This window comes from Bos grunniens, chromosome 25 (assembly GCF_055505025.1).
Source record: "Bos grunniens cultivar Pamir isolate PY7600 chromosome 25, Bosgru_T2T1.0, whole genome shotgun sequence".
NCBI classification, from domain to species: Eukaryota; Metazoa; Chordata; class Mammalia; order Artiodactyla; family Bovidae; genus Bos; species Bos grunniens.
Window position 1 is genome coordinate 30797460 of NC_141189.1, and position 24615 is coordinate 30822074.

At 43.9% G+C, this 24615-nt stretch overlaps 1 protein-coding gene across 3 annotated transcripts in view; it reads right to left on the reverse strand.

Annotated features, from left to right (window-relative positions):
• Positions 1-24615, reverse strand: part of SHISA9 (shisa family member 9) — a 461433-nt gene that overhangs the window by 96879 nt on the left and 339939 nt on the right. The window contains exon 4 of one of the 3 annotated variants that reach the window (XM_086375702.1): positions 13367-13900. The exons of 1 other annotated variant lie outside the window; for it this stretch is intronic. In XM_086375702.1, the coding sequence (XP_086231828.1) occupies positions 13518-13900 (383 nt within the window). In that variant the 3' untranslated portion in view covers positions 13367-13517. Of the gene's footprint in view, positions 1-13366; positions 13901-15891; positions 16268-24615 lie in introns of those variants that run through there. One more of the 3 variants, XM_086375703.1, reaches the window with a different exon arrangement.

Below are 24615 nucleotides of genomic sequence, written 5' to 3' on the forward strand. Positions count from 1 at the left end.
AGTATATCATTATTCTGTTTACAAGTGAGAAACTTTAAGTCAGAGAGGCTAAATCAGTTCCCCACAAGCTGCAAAAAGATAGGCCGAGATTTTCTCTTGAATCAGGCTGACCCCAAAGCTATGCCTCAATTCCTCCCATTAGCCAAATTTGGACAGATAAATCTTTCAAACTTCCTGTTGGGTCAGGGTTAATGTCCTCCAGAGGTCAGAAAAGGGAAGTATGACCAAAAAAGTTGGTGTTTCACCCAGATTTCCTAATGTGTGATCGTCACTCAGTCATGTCTGGCTCTTTGCGACCCTATGGACTGTAGCCTGCCAGGCTACTCTGTCCATGGGATTTTTCCAAACAAGCATACTGGAGTGGGTTGCCATTTCCTTCTCCAGTGGATCTTCCCAACCCCAGGATCAAATCTGTGTTTCTTTCATCTTGGGCATTGGCAGGCGGGTTCTTTACCACTAGCGCCGCCTGGGGCTACTGGTACCACTTCCCTTCACATGCAGTGAGTCAGCGTTCTTGAGGTTGCCACCCCTTTGGCTAATGATTGCCAAGTGTAAGAATGGGAGAAGGAAAAGCCCAGCTTCTGTGCTAGGGGTAGATGCAAATTCTGAAGAGCGGTACACATTGGGGTATCCTGCATGGGACATTACCTGAAATTGCATCCTTGTTTGACTTCTTCCCCTTATGTCTAACTTCTACCATTCCCTCCCACTTCCTCCCAGGATCCCCTTGAAGCTTGAACACGAATCCTTGTCTTGAAATCTGTCTCTGGGGATCCTAACTTAAACAAAAGGCAAAAACCAAGCTGATCTCCAATGAGTAGGAATGAATGATAAACAAATGTTTCATATTAATATCACCTCCAATTTCTGGAGCATCCACCATCACTGAATGTTTCACACACCTTATCTCAGATGCCCAAACAATATTGCAAGGTAGGTATGATTGTGTCCATTCTCGGGATGAGAAAACCTAGCTCTGAAAAAGCTCAGTCATTTCCCCCAGGTCACATGGCTTGAAGTGCTAGGGAGGAAATTTGAACCCAAGGCTATCTGACATCAAGGATTTCCTCTACCCATGACGTCTCTCTATACGGTACTTGCTTTTCCATTTATCCATCTTCCATCTTCCCTTGTTTTTGAAGGGATGGGATGGTGGCAGAGGGTCCTTGTATCCTCGGGACTAGTATAACACTTGGCACATAGTAGATGTTTTGCATTTTGTTGGATGAGTATGAGGTGTTTTGAGAGGAACCAAATTCTTCCCGGGCTTCCCAGGTAGCTCAGTGGTAAAGAATCTGCCTGCCAGTGCAGGAGATCAGGAGATGCAGGTTTGATTCCTGGGTCAGGAAGATCCCCTGGAGAAGGAAATGGCAACCCAGTCCCATATTCTTGCCTGGGAGATCCCAGGGACAGAGGAGCCTGATGGATTGCAATCCATGAGGTCAGAAAGAGTCAGCCACGACTGAGCACTGAACACTTTGGGGGAAATTCTCAGAAGTCTCTGTATTTTCACTCAAATTTTGTTGAATCAAGTTGAGAAAACATTGAGTAACCATGAAACAGATACCCACAGCAAATAAAGAGACCCAGGGGGAAGGCTTTAAGATCCACATGGTGTTAACTTTTGGCACCCTGAATGTGGGGACTCCAGTGACACCCAACCTATAGAATTCTTGTACATTCAGCTCAACTGACTTTGATAAGTGGACAATGAGACACAAAAATGAAATTAGAGCATCAAAAACAGCTTCCAATTACCAGAAAATAAGGGACCTGCACATCACAAATTGCCTCTCTAAAATCTCACTTTGTCCCTTTTAAGATGAAGACAATGAATCGTTCCATTTGGACGCTGAGATTTTTTAAAATGAGCTGTGCTTTTATAACGTTTTAAAGACAGGCATTATAAGATTTGCATCTAACTGAAACCTCTGAACTTGCAAAGAGGAAAATTTCAAGAGGGTGTGACAAAATTATTTCTAGCAACCATGACATTTCTTGATGTGAAATGCTTTCTTTGAACTGCACAACACAGCACAAGTTCGGATTGGAAATCTGACAAGAAAATAAGTGAGATGCCAAGCTGACAACGTAGATAACTCTCCTACAAAGGTTTTACCTCCATAACTGGGTCCAGATCATACCAGAAACTTTGAGAGGGCTAAGTGGGATGCTAGAAATGGTGGAACCAGAGAACATAAACGAGACTTCAAGTAGCACACCAGCACTTGCTCTGTGACCTCAAATAAGTTATTTAACTTCTCAGTTTCCTTATCTATGAAATGGAGCTACTAATACTGGTTGCCAGGCAGATTAGAGAGGTGTGTAAATTTCTTAGCACAGAGTAGAAGTTTCGTTAATTAAGATGATGATGATGGGGGCCACCCTGGTGGTCCAGTGGCTGGGACTCCACACTCGCAATGTGGGGGACCCTGATTCAATCTCTGGAGGAAAGGACTGGATCCCACATGCCACAGCTGAAGGATCCAACATGCCACAGCTAAGACCTGGTGCAAGTGGAAGTGCTAGTCGTTCAGTCGTGTCTGACTCTTAGTGATCTTGTGGACGATAGCTCACCAGGCTCCTCTGTCCATGGGATTCTCCAGGCAAGAATACTGGAGTGGGTTGCCATGCCCTTCTCCAGGGGATCTTCCCAACCCAGACATCGAATCTGGGTCTTCCATATTTCAGGCAGATTCTTTACCATGGTGTTGCCAAGTAAATAAACACATAAAAGTAAATGATAAAAAAAAAAGATGATGGTGGTGGTTGTGGTGACGGTAACAGGGGACATTTATTGACCAGAGCCCTCAGTCCAACAATCTTAGAGGAACTGAGCTTACAAGCAGATCATTCCCCTCATGAGCCTTCAGATGAGACTTTAAACTTGGCTGAAACGTTAACTGCAGACTCATAGGATGTCACTAGGCCGTGCTCAGATTCTTGACTCTTGACAATAAATGTGTGCTGTTTTTAAAGCTAAATTTTGGAGTAATTGCATAGTTGTTCTGCAACTGATGGGTTCGATCCCTGAGTTGGGAAGATTCCCTGGAGAAGGAAATGGCAACCCACTCCAGTATTCCCTCCTGGAAAATTCCATGGACAGAGGAGACTGGTGGGCCCCAGTCCATGGGGTCCCAAAGAGTTGTACACGACTGAGCAACTGAGCTGCAATTGATAGTGACTCTAAAGCCAGGAGTTCACAACCATATTTACTACCATGGTTCTCTTTAATTATGACTTATCCCCTGTAGACCTCTAGATCTCAAAAATTCCTCCTACCAAAAAAACCACATTGAGCAAAAATTTATTTTCTTTCCCATTTTTTAAATTCATCATAATTATATCTAATTGGATCTGCAGTAAAATTAGCTCCTTGCCATGCTCATGGCATCACCAACAGCCAAAGAATTGGAGGAAAAAGCACCAGTGAGGTTCAGATATGTCTCACCCAAAGTAAAGAAGTGTGATATTTCTTCTAATCCCTTCTGCAGAGCCTGGGTATATGATAATTTCTGAATGAGGTTTTAAAATACTGAAAATGTTACCTGTGAGCTGTGCTCAGAGCTTTATCTAAATTGCCTCATTTCATTCTCATAATAACTCTCCGACAGATGCTATTATTATGCCCACTTGGATTCAGACATGGATCCTTGAACTTCAGAGGTCCTACTCTTATCCAAAAGATTGCTCCTAGAGAGGGGAAGTGACTTTTGCAAGGTCATTCAAAATGAAGGCATACTAAGTTAAAATTCCTAGTTTCTGATCTGCTTGCCCCTTCTGGCCCTGTTTTCTTTCCACCTCACAGACCCTAAAGCGTTCTGAAGATCAAGTCTGTTTTGTCAGAGAACAGATTTGAGGACGTGAAGGACAGAGTCATCAACCGAGGCGGCATCAGGCCAAGTTCAACGCCTCTAGCTCAGTGACAACTCATAGGATGAATATTGACCAGTGAATACTGCCTGAGCCAGAGGAGTCTGTTTTCCCCAGACTTAACTGTATCTCCTTGGAACAATTTTAGTTTGCATTAGAGTTCCCAATTATTTATCCCAAAGGTAGCAAGCACAAATATGGATCATGCAAGAATGTGGATTGTTGTGATAACGTCGGCTTTGGAATCATAAAAATCTAGGTTTTGATTTCAACCCTGCCAATCATGTAAGATCTTGGATGAGTCATTCCACCTCTCTGAGCCTCAGTTTTCTTCATCTCAAAAAGGGGATTGATGCCTCTTCCTCAGAGGACTGTAGAAAGGAGGAAACAAGGCAATGCATGCGTAGTGCCTAAACCAGAAGGAATTGTTACCAGAATTGATACCAGAAGGAATTGTTGCTATTATTATCATTATGATGATTATTATATCTTTCAAGACTGAGAATGTCTGAATTGATAAGACATACTTATTTCAGTTTTAGGTGATAAATATATTTCTAAAGGGATTGAGTTTTTAAATCAAAGAACCTTAAAATTTCCAGGACAGTGAGGTGCCTGTAATTGGAATCTGCTAAGCACTGGGGCTCGGGAGAGCTTATTTTGAATGGGAGGACATTATTAGAAACTGTCTCCAATATGCCTTTAAATAAATGGTCCTCACATAAATCTGACAAGAGCTTCCTGAATTTCTGAAACCTGCCATTTTCCTTGGGGAGGGGAGAAACACTGGAAACTTTACTGGGAGACACCCCAGGGTCTGACTGGCCTCATTCCAGGGAGTCGTGAGGACATTTAATTGCAAAAAAAAAAAAAAAAAAGTATACCCTGTGGTATGTGGTCAAGAACTTGAGTTTCCATCACAAGGATCTGGATTTTCTTCAGCCCTGGCACTGACTTGTTGTGCGACTTTGTGCAAATGTAATCTCTCTGTGGGGCTTCCCAGGGCTTGCTAGTGAATTCGCCTGCCAATGCAGGAGACTCAAGAGATACAGGTTTGATCCTGGGTTGGAAAGATCCCCTGGAGTAGGAAATGACAACCCACTCCAGTATTCTTTCCTGGAGAATTCCATGGATAGAGGAGCCTGGTGGGCTACAGTCCATGGGGGTGCAGAGTCAGACATGACTGAGCAACTGAGCACACAGCATGAAATCTCTCTGAGCCTGTTTCCTCTGGGAGTGGTGAATAATAAAATGCTATTTCCTAGGGTTGTCATGAGGATTCACTGAAATAATAATCATGATAAGAGAAGCCAACTCAAGTGTTTACTGAGTTAATCAATGCTTTTTAATCTATTGTTTTATTTCTCATAACAGCCATTAATAAATATATTCTAATTGTTCTTATTTTTAAAAGATGAGAAAACAGAAGTATGGAGAAAATAGGTAAGTAGCTCCAAGTCCCATGAATCCATGAGAGCTTAACCCAGACCTGAAGACCATGGAGGGGATCTATAGATAGAATTTAGTGGGTCTGGGAACTTGGATGGTACAAAATGACATCTTTACGTTCAGTTCACTAGCCTATCATTGAAATGTAGTATGTCCCTCAATTGGTGATGATGTCACCAACAGAAGAACAGATATTGTCAAATTGCAGGGGTAGCAGAGAGCTCAAAGGATTGTTTGTGCTTAGTGCATATTGAAACTTGTCATTAGGTCTTGTTATTGAATTCATGAGTTAAAAATTGAATATATTACTATATGACATGTGGATTTTAAAATATTTTCATCAGTGTTATTTCCACATGATAGGTTTATTTTGTAATCCTATGCATTTTGTTCTATGCATTTAAAAACCGTTGTTTTAAGAAAGGATTGTAGGTGTCACCAGACCATCAAAGGGGTCCATGACTCATAAAAAGTTAAGAACCTCCACCATAGCACATAGATGATGTGTATGTGTGTGTGTGTGTGCGTGCACATTCAGTCATGTCTGACTCTTTGCAACCCCATGGACTGTAGCCCGTCAGGCTCCTCTGTCCATAGTATTTTCCAGGCAAGAAAACTGGAGTGGGTTGCCATTTCCTATTCCAGAATCTTCCCAACCCAGGGATCAAACCCACATCTCTAGCGTCTCCTGCACTGGTGGGCAGATTCTTTTATCACTGCGCCACCTGGGAAGGCCCACATAACTGTTAGAGCAATGAAAACATCTTAGCATAGGGCTAAGGTACAGAGCAAGTGCTCAGTGCACAAATGTCACCACCATAGTGATTGTTATTACACCCAGCAAAATCTTGTTTATCTAGGAGCAAACTTTGGAACTAAGAAGGGAGTCAATGCTACTAATGATACCAAATGACACAGTGATGGGGAGGAAGACCATTCAGTCGAGTGAGACAGCAGAATTGGAGATTATCCATCCCAGCTTCTTCCTTCTTGGGATGAAGAAATAGAGTCCCAAGTGGGCTATTTTCAGGGCTCAGAGCACATGGCAAATTAGTACTGGAATCAATACCAGCAACCAGCTCTTCAAGAGTCAGTCCTCTGTCCATTAGAGAACACGACCTTCCAACATTGGACATGAAACTGAAGGGTGAAGGTCCCTCTCTTTGGAAGCACACATCTTCATTCCATTTCCTCCTGCATCCCAAAGTCCACAGGATGAGCCCACAGATATTGGATGATCAGGAAACTGGCATCATACAAATGCATCTTGGGGGTGGTCCAGTTGTCACTACACTATGAAGAGGCAGTGTCTCTTACAAACACTGAATCCAGGGCCCCATTCAGACTGACAGCTTGGAAATCATTATCTTTATCAAGTTTCCCCGCTGACTCACAGCCTCATGCAAATGAGCACTACTGTGTAGGAGTTAAAGCATGAAGTCTGGAGTTCAAATCCCAGTTCTACTACTTAATAATTGAGTGGCTTTCACAAAATTACTCAAGTTTTGGGTTTCCCTGGTGGCTCAGTGGCAAAGAATCAGCCTGCCAATGCAGAAGACGTGGGTTTGATCCCTGGGCTGGGAAGATCCCCTGGAGAAAGAAATGGCAATCCACTTCAGTGTTCCTGCCTGGAAAATCCCATGGACTGAGGACTAGTGGGTTGCAGTCCATGGAGTCAAAGAGTTGGACTCCACTTAGCGACTAAACAACAACTCAAGTTTTAGATAAATCTCTCACCTCCAAAGCTAATAGTGCCTACCTTATGCAGTTGTGAGGGTCCAGTATGACAGTCCCATCTAGTCTTCAGCAGTGGCTCATCCTGCTGCTGCTGCTGCAGCTAAGTCACTTCAGTCGTGTCTGACTGACGGAAGCCCACCAGGCTCCCCGGTCCCTGGGATTCTCCAGGCAAGAACACTGGAGTGGGGTGCCATTTCCTTCTCCAGTGCATAAAAGTGAAAAGTGAAAGTGAAGTCGCTCAGTTGTGCCTGACTCTTAGCGACTCCATGGACTGCAGCCTACCAGGCTCCTCTGTCTGTGGGATTTTCCAGGCAAGAGTACTGGAGTGGGGTGCCATTGCCTTCTCTGGCTCATCCTGAGAGCTCTACAAACATAATTTATAAGGCGGGCGTGGTTGTTATCGTCTGTGTTTTGTAACCAAGACTCACTGATGGAAGAGTCTGCCACGGCCTCCCACCGCCCACAGAAGTATGAGTCTCTGTCCTAGGACAGCATCTGTGGGGAAGGGGTGTGCTGCTCAGTGCCTCCACAGATCTGAACAGTTCCGGAGTACTGGAAAAGCATCCTCTGCCACCCAGGCTTCTCTGATGACCACAGCTATGTCCCAGAGAGAAAGCCACAACATCTGCTCTGAGAGATACCAAGTGACCCATGACCAGTGAAGGATCCCAGATCCCAGAACTGAGGACCCTCACTCTGACTGCAGTTTGGGGTCCACAATCCTTATGGACAACTTCTCCAAGTATCCAGAGGGTGGAAGCTTCATTCCCAGGAGATTCTAGATATGTGGGTATGAACAGCTCCTGTGAGCCCCCGCCCCCATCCCTGTGTCTTTAAGACTTCCCATTAGCGTCAGGACGTGGGTGGGGAAGGGCTTTCCAGGTGGCTCATTGGTAATGAAATCCACCTGCCCATGCAGGAGCCACAGGAGATCCAGGTTCGATTCCTGGGTTGGGAAGATCTGCTGGAGGAGGAAATGGCAACACACTCCAGTATTCTTTCAGGGGAAATCCCATGGGCAGAGGAGCCTGGTGGGCTATGGTCCATGGGGCCACAAAGAGTGGGACATGACTGAGCGACTGAGCATGCACACATGCATGAGTGGAGAAAAGACAGCCCCCCCTGCCTTGTTCTGTTCTCTCTTCCAAGCCTTCTCACCCTACCATCCCTATGTATGGGGCTTTCTCTGTCCTTGCACATGATGGCCTGGGACTGTGCGAGCATAAACACCCCTTGAAAGCAATGCTCAAATGATGTCTGATGGGAGTTGGTGTGTGAGCACCCCAGCTCCATGCCCACTTGGGTGGGATAATTCTCCCAGTTTCCCTGAAGCATTAAACTCTAGTCACTCAGAGTGGTAGCTGACATGATCGAGCATCTTTTATGGGCTGGTTTCCTTCCTATGTTTCTTTCACCTTCTCACCCCTTACCAGTGTTCCCTTCACATCCCAAACTCCTCACACCAAATCCTTTTCTCAGAATCCCTCCCTTGTAGAACGACATTAAGGCAGATTTCTACCTGAGCATTCAAACTTAATGCTATTGGAAGCCAGACAGGAAATGAAATTCAGTATATAGTAGAAGAATCCAGTCCCCCATACTTTTTCAATATTTGTGTCTTTTACAAACCTAGTCACTGGTAACAACAAATGTGCAAACCTCAGCAAGATTCCTGACCATGAAGAATAGATTTAGTGATGATAATAGAAATTGATCTGTGTTATACATTTCAAGGCAGGACATGAACTAAGAGATAGGATAGACTCTTCCCCAAACCTTTCAAACTCTCCCAGAAAATTTGTCACAGTTAATTAAAATTATCCTTTACCTGTAATGATTTCCCATATATTTAGAGTATTAAACATTTAGCTCTCAATACTGCTGTTCATTGGTAAAAACTCAGGTTAGGATGTAGGGCCCTAGAAAGATACATGGTAAACCCAACAGCATCACATATAATCAATTTTATTGCCAGGTAAGAAATTCATATTAATATAGTGAATACATATGTTTACAAATAAACATTCTTAGAAAACAAACAAATGTTTTTTTCATCATTGTAGGAAGTATTATTGGTATCATAAACTCTGCAGTTGTTGACAAGTATTAACACAGGTTTACTTGCAGAACATACGGTTACTAAAATATTTGCACATAAAATATGCTCCATTTACACACACACAAAAAAAAAAACCTGGGGAGAGTTAGATGGGGATGCCAGGTGGAGCCCAAGGCAGATGAAGGATGAGATATTCTGGGAGGGCAAAGAGAAGTCAGATTCTTGTCCCATTGGGTTGGAAGTGGGGGAGTAGCTAAGAGTATGTAGAGGAAGTGCCAGGGCATGGGATGAGACGGTAGTCTCCCTGCTTTGTTCTGGTTTCTGTCTTCTAAGTTTCCCCACTCTAGCTAGAGGATCCTTGCTGATACATGGCCATCATAGTTCTACAGGTCATCCTTCAGGGTAATCTTTCAGTATCAAAAGGTCTGTCCACTGTCCCTAGAAGAAGCCAAAAAACAAACTTCCCTGTTGAAACTTCCTCACTCCCCCCACAAGTTCAGCTCCCAAAGCCAAGAGGAAGGTAACAAGGCTAAGTATTGGGCTTGCCACAAAGTTCGTAACACCTCACGGAAAAACCCAAAGGAAAATTTTGGCCAACCCAATACTGTTCTTGGATTCTCACCACTGCTGCTTCTTATGGACCATGCTGCAATTTCACTGCCAAAACTATAACTGCAGACTCCCGACTAACAATTCACTGGAGGCAGTTTACTCGGAAGAGAAGGAACATGACAAATACATCCTGTAGATTCAGAGACCAAGAAAGGTCCTTAATCAGGGCTGGGGTAAAGGTCACACGAAAGGGATTGAGGGCAGACAGCAGAAACCAGCTAAGTGGGAGACTAGAAAGGAGAGAACTTCTGAGCTGAAGGAAACCTCACCAAATGAGCCAATCCTGTATTTCCTGAAGTATGTGCTGTATACCACTAGCAAATGCAAGACAAATTTAAGTAGTACATGCATAGGGCACTAATTAACATTGTCACGTGGGAAATGATTCCCTTTTCACTTTCGTCAGTCCATTTGATGACTTCAAAGAGAAAGTCTCCACTGGGGGCTAGAATATCTTCAGCAACTCTTGAATGTCTGTTAATCTGTTTTTAATAAATAAAAGGGCCTCCCTGATGGCTCAGTGGTAAAGAGTCCGCTTGCTAGCAGGAAACATGGGTTTGATCCCTGGATCAGGAAGATCCCTTGGAGAAGGAAATAGCAACCCACTTCAGTATGCTTGCCTGGGAAATCCCACAGACAGAGGAGCCTGGCGGGCTACAGTCCATGGGGTCGCAGAGTCAGACATGACTAAGCGACTGAAAAACAACACTAGCAATAAAGAAAAGGGGAGAGGAAGAGAGGAGGGAAAGAAGGAAGAAAAGGGGGTAGCAAAGGCCAGGCTCAAACCCTTCCACGGGCAAGTCTGTAATTAGAACTTAATAGTTTTACACTTACTTCCTGTTTAGGATGGCTGCCACTGAGGAATACTGGTTTTCTATTTATGATACTGGCAGGAAGTTTTCCTTTCAAAAGGTAAATGTAGTAAAAATGCACCGATTTATCACTAAAATTAAGCAGGTCTCTGGGGTAATGTTAGCAAATAACACTTCCTGCTCCACTGATTCTAACACCAGCACTTTTTATACATTCTTAATTCAAAGCCACTAGACTCAGGACACATAGAGCCATATACTAAACAAATGTCACTGAGGATTACAAGGGAAGGTCTAATATTCTCTAAATCTGACTTTAAACAACTTATTTATTGAAGTTAGAACACTAATAATGAAAACCCATAAGACACAGAAAATACTATATGCATGAAAAATGGCCCTCATATTATAAATAACTATGCATTTCCCTCCATTCCCACTTGGAAAGAAATGAGTCTGAGACCTTCCTTTGACAGAAATGTCTTGGAGTTTTGTGTATTTAATGCTAGATGGTTGTTGTGTATATGTTTAACAAATGTTGATCTCTTCTCATCTTAAGTATCAGTGCTGTTTTCTGGCTGATTCTTTTTTAAGTGCATGAGAATGCTGTTTATGTGGTCATTTAAATGTTACAAAAAATGCATCAATTTAGGAACAAGTATTGTGACAGGGACACACAGACATGCCAAAAGTGTGTTGCAAGTACACAGATAACATCAAGGAGACACTGACCAAGCCCCGTGGTGTTTACTCTACAGTGGGGAGCACTGGGATTTCAGCCAAGAGGCTGAGAAAACAAGCACTGAAACCCCCATCCCTGCTTCGTCTAGCACAGAGCCTCGGTCTGCACAGGGATCCAACAGGAGGTCTTCTGGGCACGATTTCATTTTTTCATTTTCAGAAAGCTTGAAAATCTTGATCTCTCCCCAGTTCCCCACGTAGCAAATGGAAGACTAAAGCCCAGAGGGATAAAATGCATGGTGCACATCCCCAGATCAGCCAGGACTAAGGAATAAACAGCTGGTTTCCCTGATCCCATGACGTCAGAGTGCAGAGATGGGGAGGCAGAATACTGAAATCCAGCATTCCAGGAAGGGTCTTGTTGGACCAGACCACATTTAGTTTCTGACAAAGAAAGACCTAGGGGTCTATCCGAGGCTCCTGTTAATTAGCCAAGCCCTTGAGGGATAGATTGAAAACTTCTCACCTTGAATGCAAATCTCTTCTGTGTCAGTTCCCCTCTTTGGACTTCCACTAAACAAATCAGCTTCCTTCATGGTTCAGTGGTAAAGAATCTGCCTGCCAATGCAGGAAATGCAAGTTTGATCCCTGGGTGGGGAAGATCTCCTGGAGAAGGAAATGGCAACCCACTCCATATTCTTGCCTGGGAAAACCCATGGATGGAGTAACCTGGCAGGCTACAGTCCATGGGGTAGCAAGAGTCGGATGTGACTTAATGACTAAACCACCACCACCAAATAAATCAAACTAGTAGGAAAACTGTCTTTGTTGGGACATCCTTTAGCTATGAGAACCAATCTGAACACCCACCTTGGGGGATCATGAGTCGGGGATGAATGTACCACAGTATCTGGGGAGGCGGTTTGGAGGGACAGTGGGAATGATGGGACCCAGAAATGCTTGGGGAGCTAAAAGATCATGGGACTCATGGAGTTTTGAGGGTGTGGGTGGTAAGGAGGTCTTGGTCTTTGCAAGTTGCAACAGCCCCCTCAGAGTGTGTGATGGGGTGGGCTCACCAACAAAAGGAAGATGGAAACAACTTCTACTACTGCAGAAAGACAGGAGGGAGGAAGGTAAAAGAACACAGGTTGCACTTGAGAAACAAGACTGTCATTCAACAGTGACACATTGAAGGCACCACCCACGCTTATGACATTTTCAGTCCAAAGCAGTTGAAATTTGGCAGCGGCGGCGGCAGCAACAGGCTGAAAGGGAAGGGAGTCAGGGATAGACAGTTAACAGAGGACTGGATTTTGTGTCTGTTTCTTGTCTCAGAGGCAAGGGGGCAATGCCAGAAATCACAGGCTCTGTGTCCCCTTCTCGCCTCTCGTTGACATCTCAACTGTGAATTTTGTTTGTTCTTGATGACGTTGTTGATTTCCTAGGTCTTGAAAATGTTGGACAAAAATTACTTTGCTGTTCTTGTCTGTTTGGTAGTGGGATTCTATTGTATTTTTCTTTTTTAAAAAATAGTTATTGAAGACCCTCTGGACCCTCTTCCTTCCACACAAGCCTACCCCTCCCATTTCCATGGTCTTTATGGGAGTTGTCTAAAAATGTCCTCTCTTTCCCATCACTGTAGGTGGGTTCAGGGTCTGTTCATTTTTTGTGAGTTTGAGTGTATGTTGTTTTTGCTTCCAACCTTGATATGAAAAGTACTAAAAGCATGGTGGTGGTGGTGGGGTCCAGTTACTCCTCATGCTTAGCAAAGTTCTGTGTCCATATCACTACTTTCTGGGATTAGGAAATGCTTATCACAGGCACACACGACCCCTTTTCTCTACCCCACCCTTTTCTCACTTTTTCACCCAGAAACAGACAACATGTGGTAAATGGTATATGTGCTCAACTGGACAATTTCTCTAAATTGTGCTACCTTTTTTTCATCATGGATTTCAGTTTCAAGTTAGGAGGAAAAGAAAAAAATCAGCCCCATGGTTTGGGCGTGTGAGTCATCCACCTCAGCCCTGAAGTTCAAAGAGGGTGTCTCAGTTACCCCTTGGCTGTACCGTGGACCGTCCACGCTCCAGTCTTGCTCAGCTGCCCGCCGACACACATTAGGCAGGACGCAGGAAAAGCATGATTCCATGTCACCAGTAGGTTTATCATCAGTTGGTGTGGAGGGTGAGTGTGTAGGTGGGTGTGCTGGCGGGGGACAGGGAAGACGTGGGCTGGGGTATTTTTTGCCTCTCTCAGTTGAGTGTGGTCTCCAGGATGTCCCCTGTGGCGACACCTCAGACAGTCACTTCCGTTTTGCTGTTGGTGATGAAGTATGGCTGTGGGGGTGGGTAGTGTGGGGTGCGAGTCCCCAAGGGGTCGCTGGAGCCTGACTCAGCCGTGCCAAGCTTGCCCTTGTTCCCATAAGCCTGTTGCCGCCGGAGAGACTGATCCTTGGGGTCCCAGCTCTTAAAGTTGGCAGTGGAGTTGTAGGCCAGGGGGTGGGGGGGCGTCTTGTTGGTGCGGGACTTCTGTCCATTCTGCTTGGCGGGGCCGTGCTCAGGGCTGAAAGCCCGTGGCTCATCCTCCACTCTTACAGGGTGCAGAGGTAAGTTCCCCTTGGCAGCCAGCTCAGCCAGGTGCCGTCGCTTGGAGTAGAAGTCATCGTTTACCTTGTCGGCTGTACAATGGGACAGGTAGGTGGACGAAGGAGGGGAAGAGAGAGCAGAGAGAGGGAGAGAGAGGAGAGAGAGAGAAAGACAGTTAGGGATCGGCCAGGTCAACCCAAGAACAGCATCTCAGTGGGCCAACAGTCCAACGAGACACACACTAGAAACACCAGCTGGAGCAGACAGAAGGAAGGAAGACAGGGCCATGTGTTTTTCACAAACAAGACCACAACCAAGAAGGTGAGGGCGTCCCCAGTGGAATCTCTAGCTTCCCCCACCTTGATCCTTCTTCCCCCACCATCACACCTAGCACTCTGCCCTCCTTGCCTTTCTCATAAAATACCAGTGTTGTTTCATCATTATGAAAATGATACCTCCTCATTAGAGAAAATACTGAACACACTGAGAAATATTCATATCTACCAGCTACTGCACAAAACAATCGATATCAATACTTGTATATATTTTCTCTTGGTTTTCTCAACAGCTTCATTTGGAATTTGTATTAGTGCGTTAGTTTTTGCTTTCAGCAGTTAAGCAGACCAGTGTTCAAATCCCACTTCTGACACATACTAGCAGTGTAACTTTGATATAAATAACTTTTATTACCATCAGCATCTGCATCAGGAAACTGGCTTCAATAAAAAGGCTACTTTATAGGTTTGTTTAGTGGGTTAAGTGATATGACATGCAATGTGCTTAGATGTTGGTCACCATTATCATCATCATTGTTATGAATAATTATAATTTCCCATGTAACTTTCTAACAAGCATTTCTTCATATTTTTATGAATCATTAACAAAGAGCATTCTAATACCTATTTAGACTGAGGTATTTCAGTGAGCAGAACTACAAAAATCAATCAGTTGTCCTATTGATGAACATTCGAGTGGTGCGAACATTTTGCTAATATAAATGAGGCTGAAATGAGAATTTTCTAGACCAAAGCTCTCTTTGTATTTAGAATTTTGAAAGGAAAATCATTCTTAAAATATCTTTCAATCTATATCAGATGATGGAAAACTATAGCCCATAGATCAATCTAGCTACCACCAGTTTTTGTAAATAGTTTTACTGGAATCATCCCCAGACCCATTCTGTTACCTACTGTCTGTGGTCGCTTTTGCTCTGCAGTAGTAGATTTGAGTACTTGTGACAGAGACTGCATAGGTTACATAGCCTGAAATAGTTACTATCCAGCCCTGAGATGACTTATCTGAAGTAGAATTACTTGGCCAAAGGGCACAAACATTATTAAGGCCCTTCATACATATTGACATCTATGCTACAAAAGAAGTATACCAATGTCCACTTCATTCATTACACTTTAGAGCACTAAATGACTGTTTATTTTTTGGTTGTTTCTTCCTTCCTTCCCTTCTCCCTTCTTTCCTTTCCTTCTCTTTCAATTTATTTAATAAATTTCTGAGACTTTTACATTTTATTTTCTCTCACAATTCTTTTATTAGGAGAGCCTCTATACCTTTAAAATTACTGTGTTAGCAATAAACTTTTGAACTTACATCTCCCAGGAGCCCAGAAAAATGTGCTGCTCTTTTATTCACACTTCTAACATCTCGTACTGTTCCATGTATGACTGTATGTAAATTCATGGAGCTCATTGCCCTTCTACGTTTATTTTCTCATTTGATCCTTTCAACAAGTACAAGAGGTGGTAGAGATGGGGATTATGACGTCTGCTTGACAGACTAGGAAACTTTCAAGCTAAGGCATGTGAAATTATTTAACTGAGGTTACTCACAACTAGTGACTGTGCCAAAATAGAACCTAATTCCAATAGATGCTATTTGATGCTTTTGGAAGGCTGCAGAGGGAAAGGTTTGCTTTCAGGACTGAACAGACAAACATGCCCCCCTGCCCCCCTCTGCATCTGTAGCAGAAAGCACTCATTGAGCTCTTTCCTAGTAGGTGCAGCCTGTACTTAAATTCCTCAGCACAATGCCCCAAGAAGCCACATGTTAATTTCTAGGCTCAATACAGTTTAGGTTGCGTTTCTGTCCATGTTTAATACAAACATCCCTGCATAATGCAATCTTTCAAGAGAATGCTCCCCTCCTCCTTGAATTCTAGAGCTGCATACAGACACAGAATATCAATGCCAAAAGGAACCATGGGATAGCTACTGACATGGGAATGAGTTATTTAAGTTAATAGTAAAACTGCTGTCTTCTAGAGGAAAGTTCTGGGTTTCCGGTGCCATAATGTCCCAACAGAAGGCTGCTCTGACACCATCTCCTTGGACTTCAAAATTCATGTATCCAGTTATCTTCAGGACAGAGTCACTGGCATCTCCCACTCGAGGTGGCCAAGCCTGAATACACCAACACCACTCAGTCTGTTCTTCAGGTTCTTCCATCTGTCAAGAGTGGGAACACCAACTCTTTGGTTACTCAAGCCAGGAACACAGGAGCAGGTGCTGATGTCATCTTCCTCTTCTCCCCAGCACAACTGCTAACCCACAGGTCCTTCCAGCTGTATCTACCAAATGTTCCTCTAGCCTATGCAGCCAAAGGCATATTTCTAAATGTAAAATTGACCATCTACCAAAACCTCTCCAAGCAACTTTGTTTAGTCACTCATCAAATAGGCATGGGCCAGGTGACAGACACTGGAAGTATAAGGGAGAATCAGAAAAAGACAAAGTCCCTGACCTCATGGAGTGGATATTCTGCTAGGGAGGATGGAAAGTAACCAAACAATCCCACAAATTACGTCAAAGTAGAAATATGATAAGTGTTGTGAACTGTCAAGTCTTTTGAGTATTTATAATAAGGTCTCTGAGCTGGTCAGAGAACCAGAAGTTGGAGTTGACATGCTTCACCCTTCATTTACACCAGATGCTCTGATATTCATCTTTCAAGACTAAGCTAAGGTGCCCTTTCCTGATTCCCCCAGCTCCCTCAGCAACCCCTGCTCTCTCTATCATAGCACTGACTGTGCTGTTTTATAATTTTCCATTTTCACATCTATTTGCTCTCACTAGACTGTGAGTGCTTTGAGAGCAGAAACCTTATCTTTCCATCAATGTGGCTCAGTGGTTCTCCATGCTGGCAGTGCATGGGAATCACATGGGAGAACTTTTAGAGCATTCACTTCTTCTTTTCCAATTTCAGATCAGATCAGATCAGTCGCTGAGTCGTGTCTGACTCTTTGTGACCCCATGAATCGCAGCATGCCAGGCCTCCCTGTCCATCACCAACTCCCGGAGTTCACCCAGACTCACGTCCATCGAGTCAGTGATGCCATCCAGCCATCTCATCCTCTGTCGTCCCCTTCTCCTCCTGCCCCCAATCCCTCCCAGCATCAGAGTCTTTTCCAATGAGTCAACTCCTCGCATGAGGTGGCCAAAGTACTGGACTTTCAGCTTTAGCATCATTCCTTCCAAAGAAATCCCAAAGCTGATCTCCTTCAGAATGGACTGGTTGGATCTCCTTGCAGTCCAAGGGACTCTCAAGAGTCTTCTCCAACACCACAGTTCAAAAGCATCAGGTTCCTTTTAATTCTTTTTCTTGTCTGATTGCTGTGGCTAGGACTCACAATATTATGTTGAATAAAAGTGGCAAGAGTGGGCATCCTTGTCCTGTTCCTGATTTTAGCAGAAATGCTTTCAGCTTTTCACCACTGAATATGACGTTAGCTGTGGTTTGTCATTTATGGTTTTTATTATGTTGAGATATGTTCCCTCTATGCCCACTTTCTGGAGAGTTTTTGTCATAAATGGATGTTGAGTTTTATCAAAAGCTTTTTTTTTTTTTTCCATCACTGACTCAATGGACATGAGTTTGAGCAAACTCCGGGAATTGGTGATGGACAGGGAAGCCTCACGTGCTGCAGTCCATGGGGTCGCAAAGAGTCAGACACAACTGAGCAACTGACCTGAACTGATTTAGATGACCTTGTGGATTTTATTCTTCAGTTTGTTAATGTGATGTATCACATTGATTGATTTGCAGATACTGAAAAATCTTTGCATCCCTGAGATAAATCCCACTTGATCATGGTGTATGATTTTTATGGAATTACAGATTCCTGGATCCCTCCCCCAAACAATTTCATCAGAATCTCTGAAGGCGTGGTCCAGGCATTTTTTTTTCAAGCCTCCCTGGATGATTCTAATATACAGCCCAAGTTGAGAACCACAGATACAGCCCTGGTATCTAGCATGCTGTCTGTACAAATGTTTGTTTTTTTTTTTTTTTAATTAAAAAAGAAGTGATTACCCACTTTATTTTTCTTATCTCCAGCTGCCTCCCAGCTCAAGCACCCCTCCTTCATACAAAGTTTGACAAAGTCATATCCCTCCATGATAGGTCATTCTCCAGGGCATGTGTCACAGCTGCCTTTCTACATTTATTTATTCAGTTCATTCATTATTGTCTAATTCTTCCACTAGAGTTTCAAGAAAAAGAGCCCGGGTCTGATTTTTGCCCACCATTGTATAAGCAATGTCCAACCTAGTTCTTAACAGACATTAGATACGCAATAAATATTCAGTGAATAAATTATGATCAAAATGCAAAGCACAGGTAATATCAGGACAACAGTAGGAGTGGAAGTTCTTTTCCCTCTTCTAGTCTCTTGCTAAAAGTCTCACCCACCATTGTTCTGCACCCCCAGCATCATTCAGAACCATTTATCCCCATATTCCTCTTTCCAACCAATGGACTAGTCTAAGGTCAGCTCAGATCAAGGGATGCATTTAAGGCTTCCTATTTCTGACAAACCCAGGAAACTGATTATGAAGCAGGTGTGCCAATAAATTGGCAAGTTGATATCCTCTCAAAAAGTTCTAGATAAAAAAAGAAAGAAGGCTGAGCACCAAAGAATTGATGCCTTCAAACTGTGGGGCTAAAGAAGACTCCTGAGAGTCCCCTTGGATTGCAAGGAAATCAAAGTAGTCAGTCCTGAAGGAAATCAACCCTGGATATTCGTTGAAAGGACTGATGCTAAAGCTGAAGCTCCAATATTTGGCCACCTGCTGTGAAGAGCTGACCCACTGGAAAAGACCCTGATGCTGGGAGGGATTGGGGGCAGGAGGAGAACCATACATCAGAGGATGAAATGGTTGGATGGCATCACTGACTCAATAGACATGAGTTTGAGCAAACTCTGGGAGATAGTGAAGGACAGTGAAGCCTGGCATGCTGTGGTTCATGGTGTTGCAAAGAGTCAGACACAACTTAATAACTGAACAACAAAAATAGTCGTAGAGGCAACTCTTGCCATATTAGTGCTGGTGTGAGAAGTAGCCCCGACTAAGAAATCATGGAGTCCCACATGGAGAACCTACATCCTTCTCCACACTCAGCCCTGAATAGGTTTCTTGGGGAACTTGGCATTGGGAAGCCCCTGAGCTCTGAAAATGTTTGGTATATGGTGCAAAAGTGGGACAGAAAAGTCTGTAGGCTTTGGAATCAGAACCTGAGTATATGAGATGTTGGTAATTTCAACCTCTTATATTGCCATTTCTTTTGGTGTAAAATGAGGATAAAATAAGTAATCTGAGGTTTATTGTTAGGAATAAATTATATGAGACATAGAAGCTATATAGCATAATTCTGAAAGAGAGTAACTATTCAAGACATCTATTTTGTCTGTCTTCTGGTTTATGAAGGAGGCACTGGATTACATCCAACATTTACTGAGCACTCTGTGCCAGACATCCTGCTAAGCACAAAGGAACCAGTCATCCCAACCAACCATCATTCCTTCCTTCCTTCTTTCCCTCTTTGCTTCCTTTCACCGGCCGTGTGTGATGGGTGCCTAGTTCTCATTATGAGATGACGTAAGAAGGGGCCTTTTCCACTTGGGATGAAGGGCTGGCTAGGGAATGCATCCTTGTGGATGCTCTATTAGGTGGCATCTGAAGGTAAAAAGTAGCAGAAACAGCACCCAGGAGAAGGCACATAGGGTGTATTGCAAAAGTAGCTGTAATACTTTGCAATTTCTTCCAGTAGGAAGTAGAGTCTATTTCCCCACCTTTGGAATATGACCTGACCTTGTGATTGGCTTTAATCAGTAGACTGTAGCAGAAATGATGTCACACACATCCCAAATCTGTGCTTTTAGAAGTTCTACTGCTTCTGCTATCAGGCTCTTGGAACCCTGCCTCCAAGTGCAAAAAGAACCCAGGTTAGCCTCCTGAAAGATGATAAACCTGCATTCCAGTTGCCCACGTTCACCCAGCCAACAGCAGCCTGGTTGGTACCTGCCAGATACCAAGTGAGGCCATCCTAGACCATTAGCCCACCTGCCATTAGCCATACAGATACCAAACAGCCATTAGCCCACCTGCCAGTTGATCACAGATACCAAGAAGGCCTGGACAAGAACAGCCAAGCCAGCCTAAACCAGAATAATTGCCCAGCTAACCCAGGACCACAAACTGTATAAACAGTTTTTACGTTAAGCCACTAAGTTTGGGGGTAATTTGTTATACAGCAGTAGATAACTGATACAGAACAACATTTACAAAAGCCCTGAGGTGGGAAGTAGTATGGTAGTTTCAAAAACTGAAAGGATATCTATGTAATAAAGTGAAGAAAACAAGGGGTTAGCAGATCATCTAATGTTCTATAGGGAGGATTCTACTACTCACATCTATTGTCTGATACCCTTCCTTCACAAGACTCAGAGGTGTTTTCTACAAGTGCAGAGCAAGTACAGACTTGCTGCCTCGGGTGTGAAACTGTCCTTCAAAGAGTTATTTTCAAGATTATGTCAACAAGGATGTGGTTGGTGGTTACATGGATGAACTGTTCCCACAGTCAGAAAATGCAATTTTCGTGGAATCCTCTTTCTCATCCCCTCTGATTTAGGTATCAAGGACAGGAAAGAAATGCTTACCTGGCCACTCTCAGCTTTGTGCATTATGGTCCCTGTCTTAGTATATTAAAAAGCTACTTGTGAAAGAAATCACAGATTCATTGAGCAGCTTTGTAAGCCCCGTTAGTAAATGCATTAACCTAATCATCTCGGGTACCTCGTGGGCAGATGGCTAACAAGCCGACCAGGAAACAGATGTGTGAGGCTTTCAACAACACTGGTCCTCTCCGTTTTGATTTTTCTTCATTTAAAGAGATGAAGAAAGAATGAAAAAGGTGCTTTCCTTCCAATAAGCCTAATTGCCTTGAAGGAACCAAGGCTATAAAATTAAACTGTACCTTCCTCCATCTGTCTCTCTCTTAATTAGCAGCAGACACTGGTACAGGTGCTGGGTGGGATGGAGCTTTGCCTCCGTGGAGATGGAGAGAGTCAAGGTAATAACCAGTTTTCAAAACAAGCTACATAGCTGAGGGTCTCAGCAGGTGGCCTCCCACCTACCTTCTTTCCTTGGGACAAAGGCATCTTAAGGAGAGGTTCCCACAGCTCTTTCTCAGTTGGTGTTCATCTTGGGTCTCAGGTGATGGATTTCACCTGGTAAGCAATGTCCCAACCTAGGCTTTCACTAATTCCCCACATATCCCTATCTTTGGTCCAAGAATATAGCGAAATAAGCTTCCCATCACATTTACAAATCGAATCCAAAGGATTTGCGTGACTTGGTCTGCCTGACCTGACCCCTGGCTGTTGGTCCACCCTCATCCTTCCCACACTTGCTATGACCTCACTTAGCATACTGGTTTCCCAAGGCTGCCACAGCAAGTTGCCACAAACTAGGCAACTCCAAACAACAGAAATGGACTCTTTTCTAGTTCTGGAGGCCAGGTGTCAGTGGGTCTGTGGTCCTTTTGCAGGCTCTAGTGAAGCATCCTTCCTTGTCTCTTCCAGCTTCCAGTGTTGGTGGTAATCCTGGCATTCTCTGCCTGTAGCAGCATCTCCTGTCTTTGCCTCTGACTTCACAGGGCTCTCCTCTGTGTGTGTGTCTATGTGCCCAACTTCCAATTTGTTCTGTTTCTCGAATACATCGTCCACACTGTGGAAGGTTTTGTGACCTGGGCTTCACAGAGATAGAAAGACTGGAGCTTCCGGGGCAGGAGAACCAGGTTGCTGCCCAGCTCCAAACCCCTGGCTGGAAACTTGCAGAGGCATGAACATTTTCTATCAGCCATAGCTCAGGGGAGCTAGGATGGAGGCAGGTTCAGGAGGCAGGGATTGGCTAAAGAGACTGCCTGGAGACAGCAGCAGGCTGTGCTAATGCACCTCCCTCCCAGCTCCCCCAGCAGTAACCTGTAATCTGACTAAGAGCTCACCTTTAGGTGTATACTCTGCCCCAGGTACCCAGATAGGGAATGGACATTTGTTAACCCACTTAATACTCTCAAGGGCTTCCCTGGTAGCTCAGATGGTAAAGAATCTGCCTACAGTGCAGTATGACTCAGGTTTGATCCCTGAGTTGTGAAGATCCCTTGGAGAAGGGACTGGCTACTCACTCCAGTATTGTTGCCTGGAGAATTCCATGGACAGAGGAGCCTGGCAGGCTACAGTCCATGGGGTTGCAAAGAGTTGGACACAACTGAGCGACTAACACTTGCACTTTCACACTCTCAATATCCTAATGAGATCGGTACTATTATTGGTTTCCTTTTACAAATGGGGAAACTGAAGCAACAGAGCTTTGGCAACATGTCCAAGTGACAATGCTGGAATCTGAATCCAGGGAACCTGGCTGAATTCCAAGTATCTTGGAATTTACGAATCTGTGGCAACAACACTCACCACTATTTAGCCATCTGCCCACCTGATAGAAGAAACTCTTGTTTCCTTAACAAGTTTCTATCCACTAGAAAACATTTCCCCCAAACTCCAAAGAAGATGGAGGGCAGAGTGAAAATTACACAGAGAAAACACTTTTCTTGATTCCTCCTCTCAAAACACTAGGGATTGAGATATACATGTAAAGCTTGTTCACACAAGGCGATATCAAAATGTCACAACTGGAAACCTCATGAAGTCTCAAATTTTCCCTGAAGGCAAGATCTGTTTGCTGCTTTCTTCCTTAAAGTGGGACAGGAGAAAGGGAGCTGGGGTGTCATAAGACTGCCTGCCAGGTCGTCTGCACTCAGCCGGCTACTGCATTAAAGAGTATGGGTCTCACCTCCTCTGAGATGCACTGGCATTGGCTGGAGTGCTGGCCAGCCACCAACCACAAGTGGTTTCCTGTTGCAGAGCTGGGTCAGGTAACATGCTATATGCTTCTCATAGAACTGGGAGGAGCCTGAAGCTTCATCATTGCTCCAGCCAGGCACACCCAGGTGCTTTAGACGAATCATCTCATTTAATTGGCTCCCTGCCCCACCCCGAGCCAATGAGGTAGATGTGGTCGCCTGGGTGTTTCATGCTACATCACACTGATTCTCTCCATGACAATGTGGAGAGATCCCATTCTGAGATATTCACCAATATTCTTTTCCCTCTGCTTCCACTCTCCCCTCCCCACCACTCAGAGGGCAGAGATCACTTTTGATGGTGACAAAGGGTTCCGAGTGTTGCTTCTGAATTCTACAATGAGATTTCACAGTAGAGTCTTGGAGGGTGAGATTTCAGCAATAACATCTGAGAGGGCTGAGAAAGAAAGAAAGATTAGTGAGATTGAGGGCCTGGAGGATTCAGCGCATCAGGTTTATACAGCAGATAGCAGAGTTTGAAAGAATGTACCCTTGCTTTTTGTAACTGTAGACTCTTCTTTACAATACAGTAGAAAGAACATGAACTTGGAAAGCACACGGACCTGAGTTCAAATCTCAGTGTATAAGCTGGAGGCCTTCAGAAAGTCACCTAAGTTCCTCAAAGCTTCCCCAATAAAACTGAAAATAAAATAACAATGCTGGGTGACTTTCACTGTTATATGGCAGAAACCAACACAGCATTGTAAAGTAATTATCCTCCGATTAAAAAAATAACAATGCCTGCCTATGTGGTGGGGGGTTAGGGTATTCAAGAGCATCGTGTGAACTATACTGTATAATGTGAAGTACTAATGTCCTTGCTTCACAGTAGGTATTCATTAGACAGTAGCCACTATTGCTTTATTGTCAAAAAATAAAAAGAATATAAAATGAGGATAAGAAGACCTACTCCGCAGAGTGCCGCAGAGAAGTAAACAAGACGAGGCATGAAAACACAAACCACTATGCATGGTGCACAGGAGGACTCCTTAAATGTATACCCCACATGAGACAATATTGTAAATACTGCTACTTGTCTCCCAGAACTCTTCTGCCATTTTCTCCTGGGCACATGGCCACCCGGTCCTAGAGTTCCCCAGCTTTCTTAGAAGCTAACCTTGGACATGCGGCTGATCTCTCACCAATGGAATGTTAGCAGAAGTGATGTGTTCAATTTCCACTTCACATTACTCACTTAAAAGAAAATTGGTTGTCCTATCTCCCCCTTCCCATAGGCGATGACAACAACTCACTCTAACAGTGCAGACAAGGATAATACAGTAGAGGGTCTGCAGAGCAACAATGTTGCAGGAACCTGGGTCCCTGAGTGACAGCTTGGAGTGCATAGCCCTACCAGTCTGGACCACTCCCTTTGGGGCTATGACATGAAACAGACATATTTCTTTCTTTTAAGCCACTGTATTTAGGGGGCCTTTTGGTTCACTAGGACAGTACTGACCTTTTATTTATATAGGGATGTTTTCTTGGTCTCTACATTATTTCTCTCCATCATAAGCTGAATTAGAAAATAAAAGGGGAAACAGTTCATGTTAAAAAAAAAAAAAAAACACCCAGGTATTTCTCTCTGCAGTAAAGC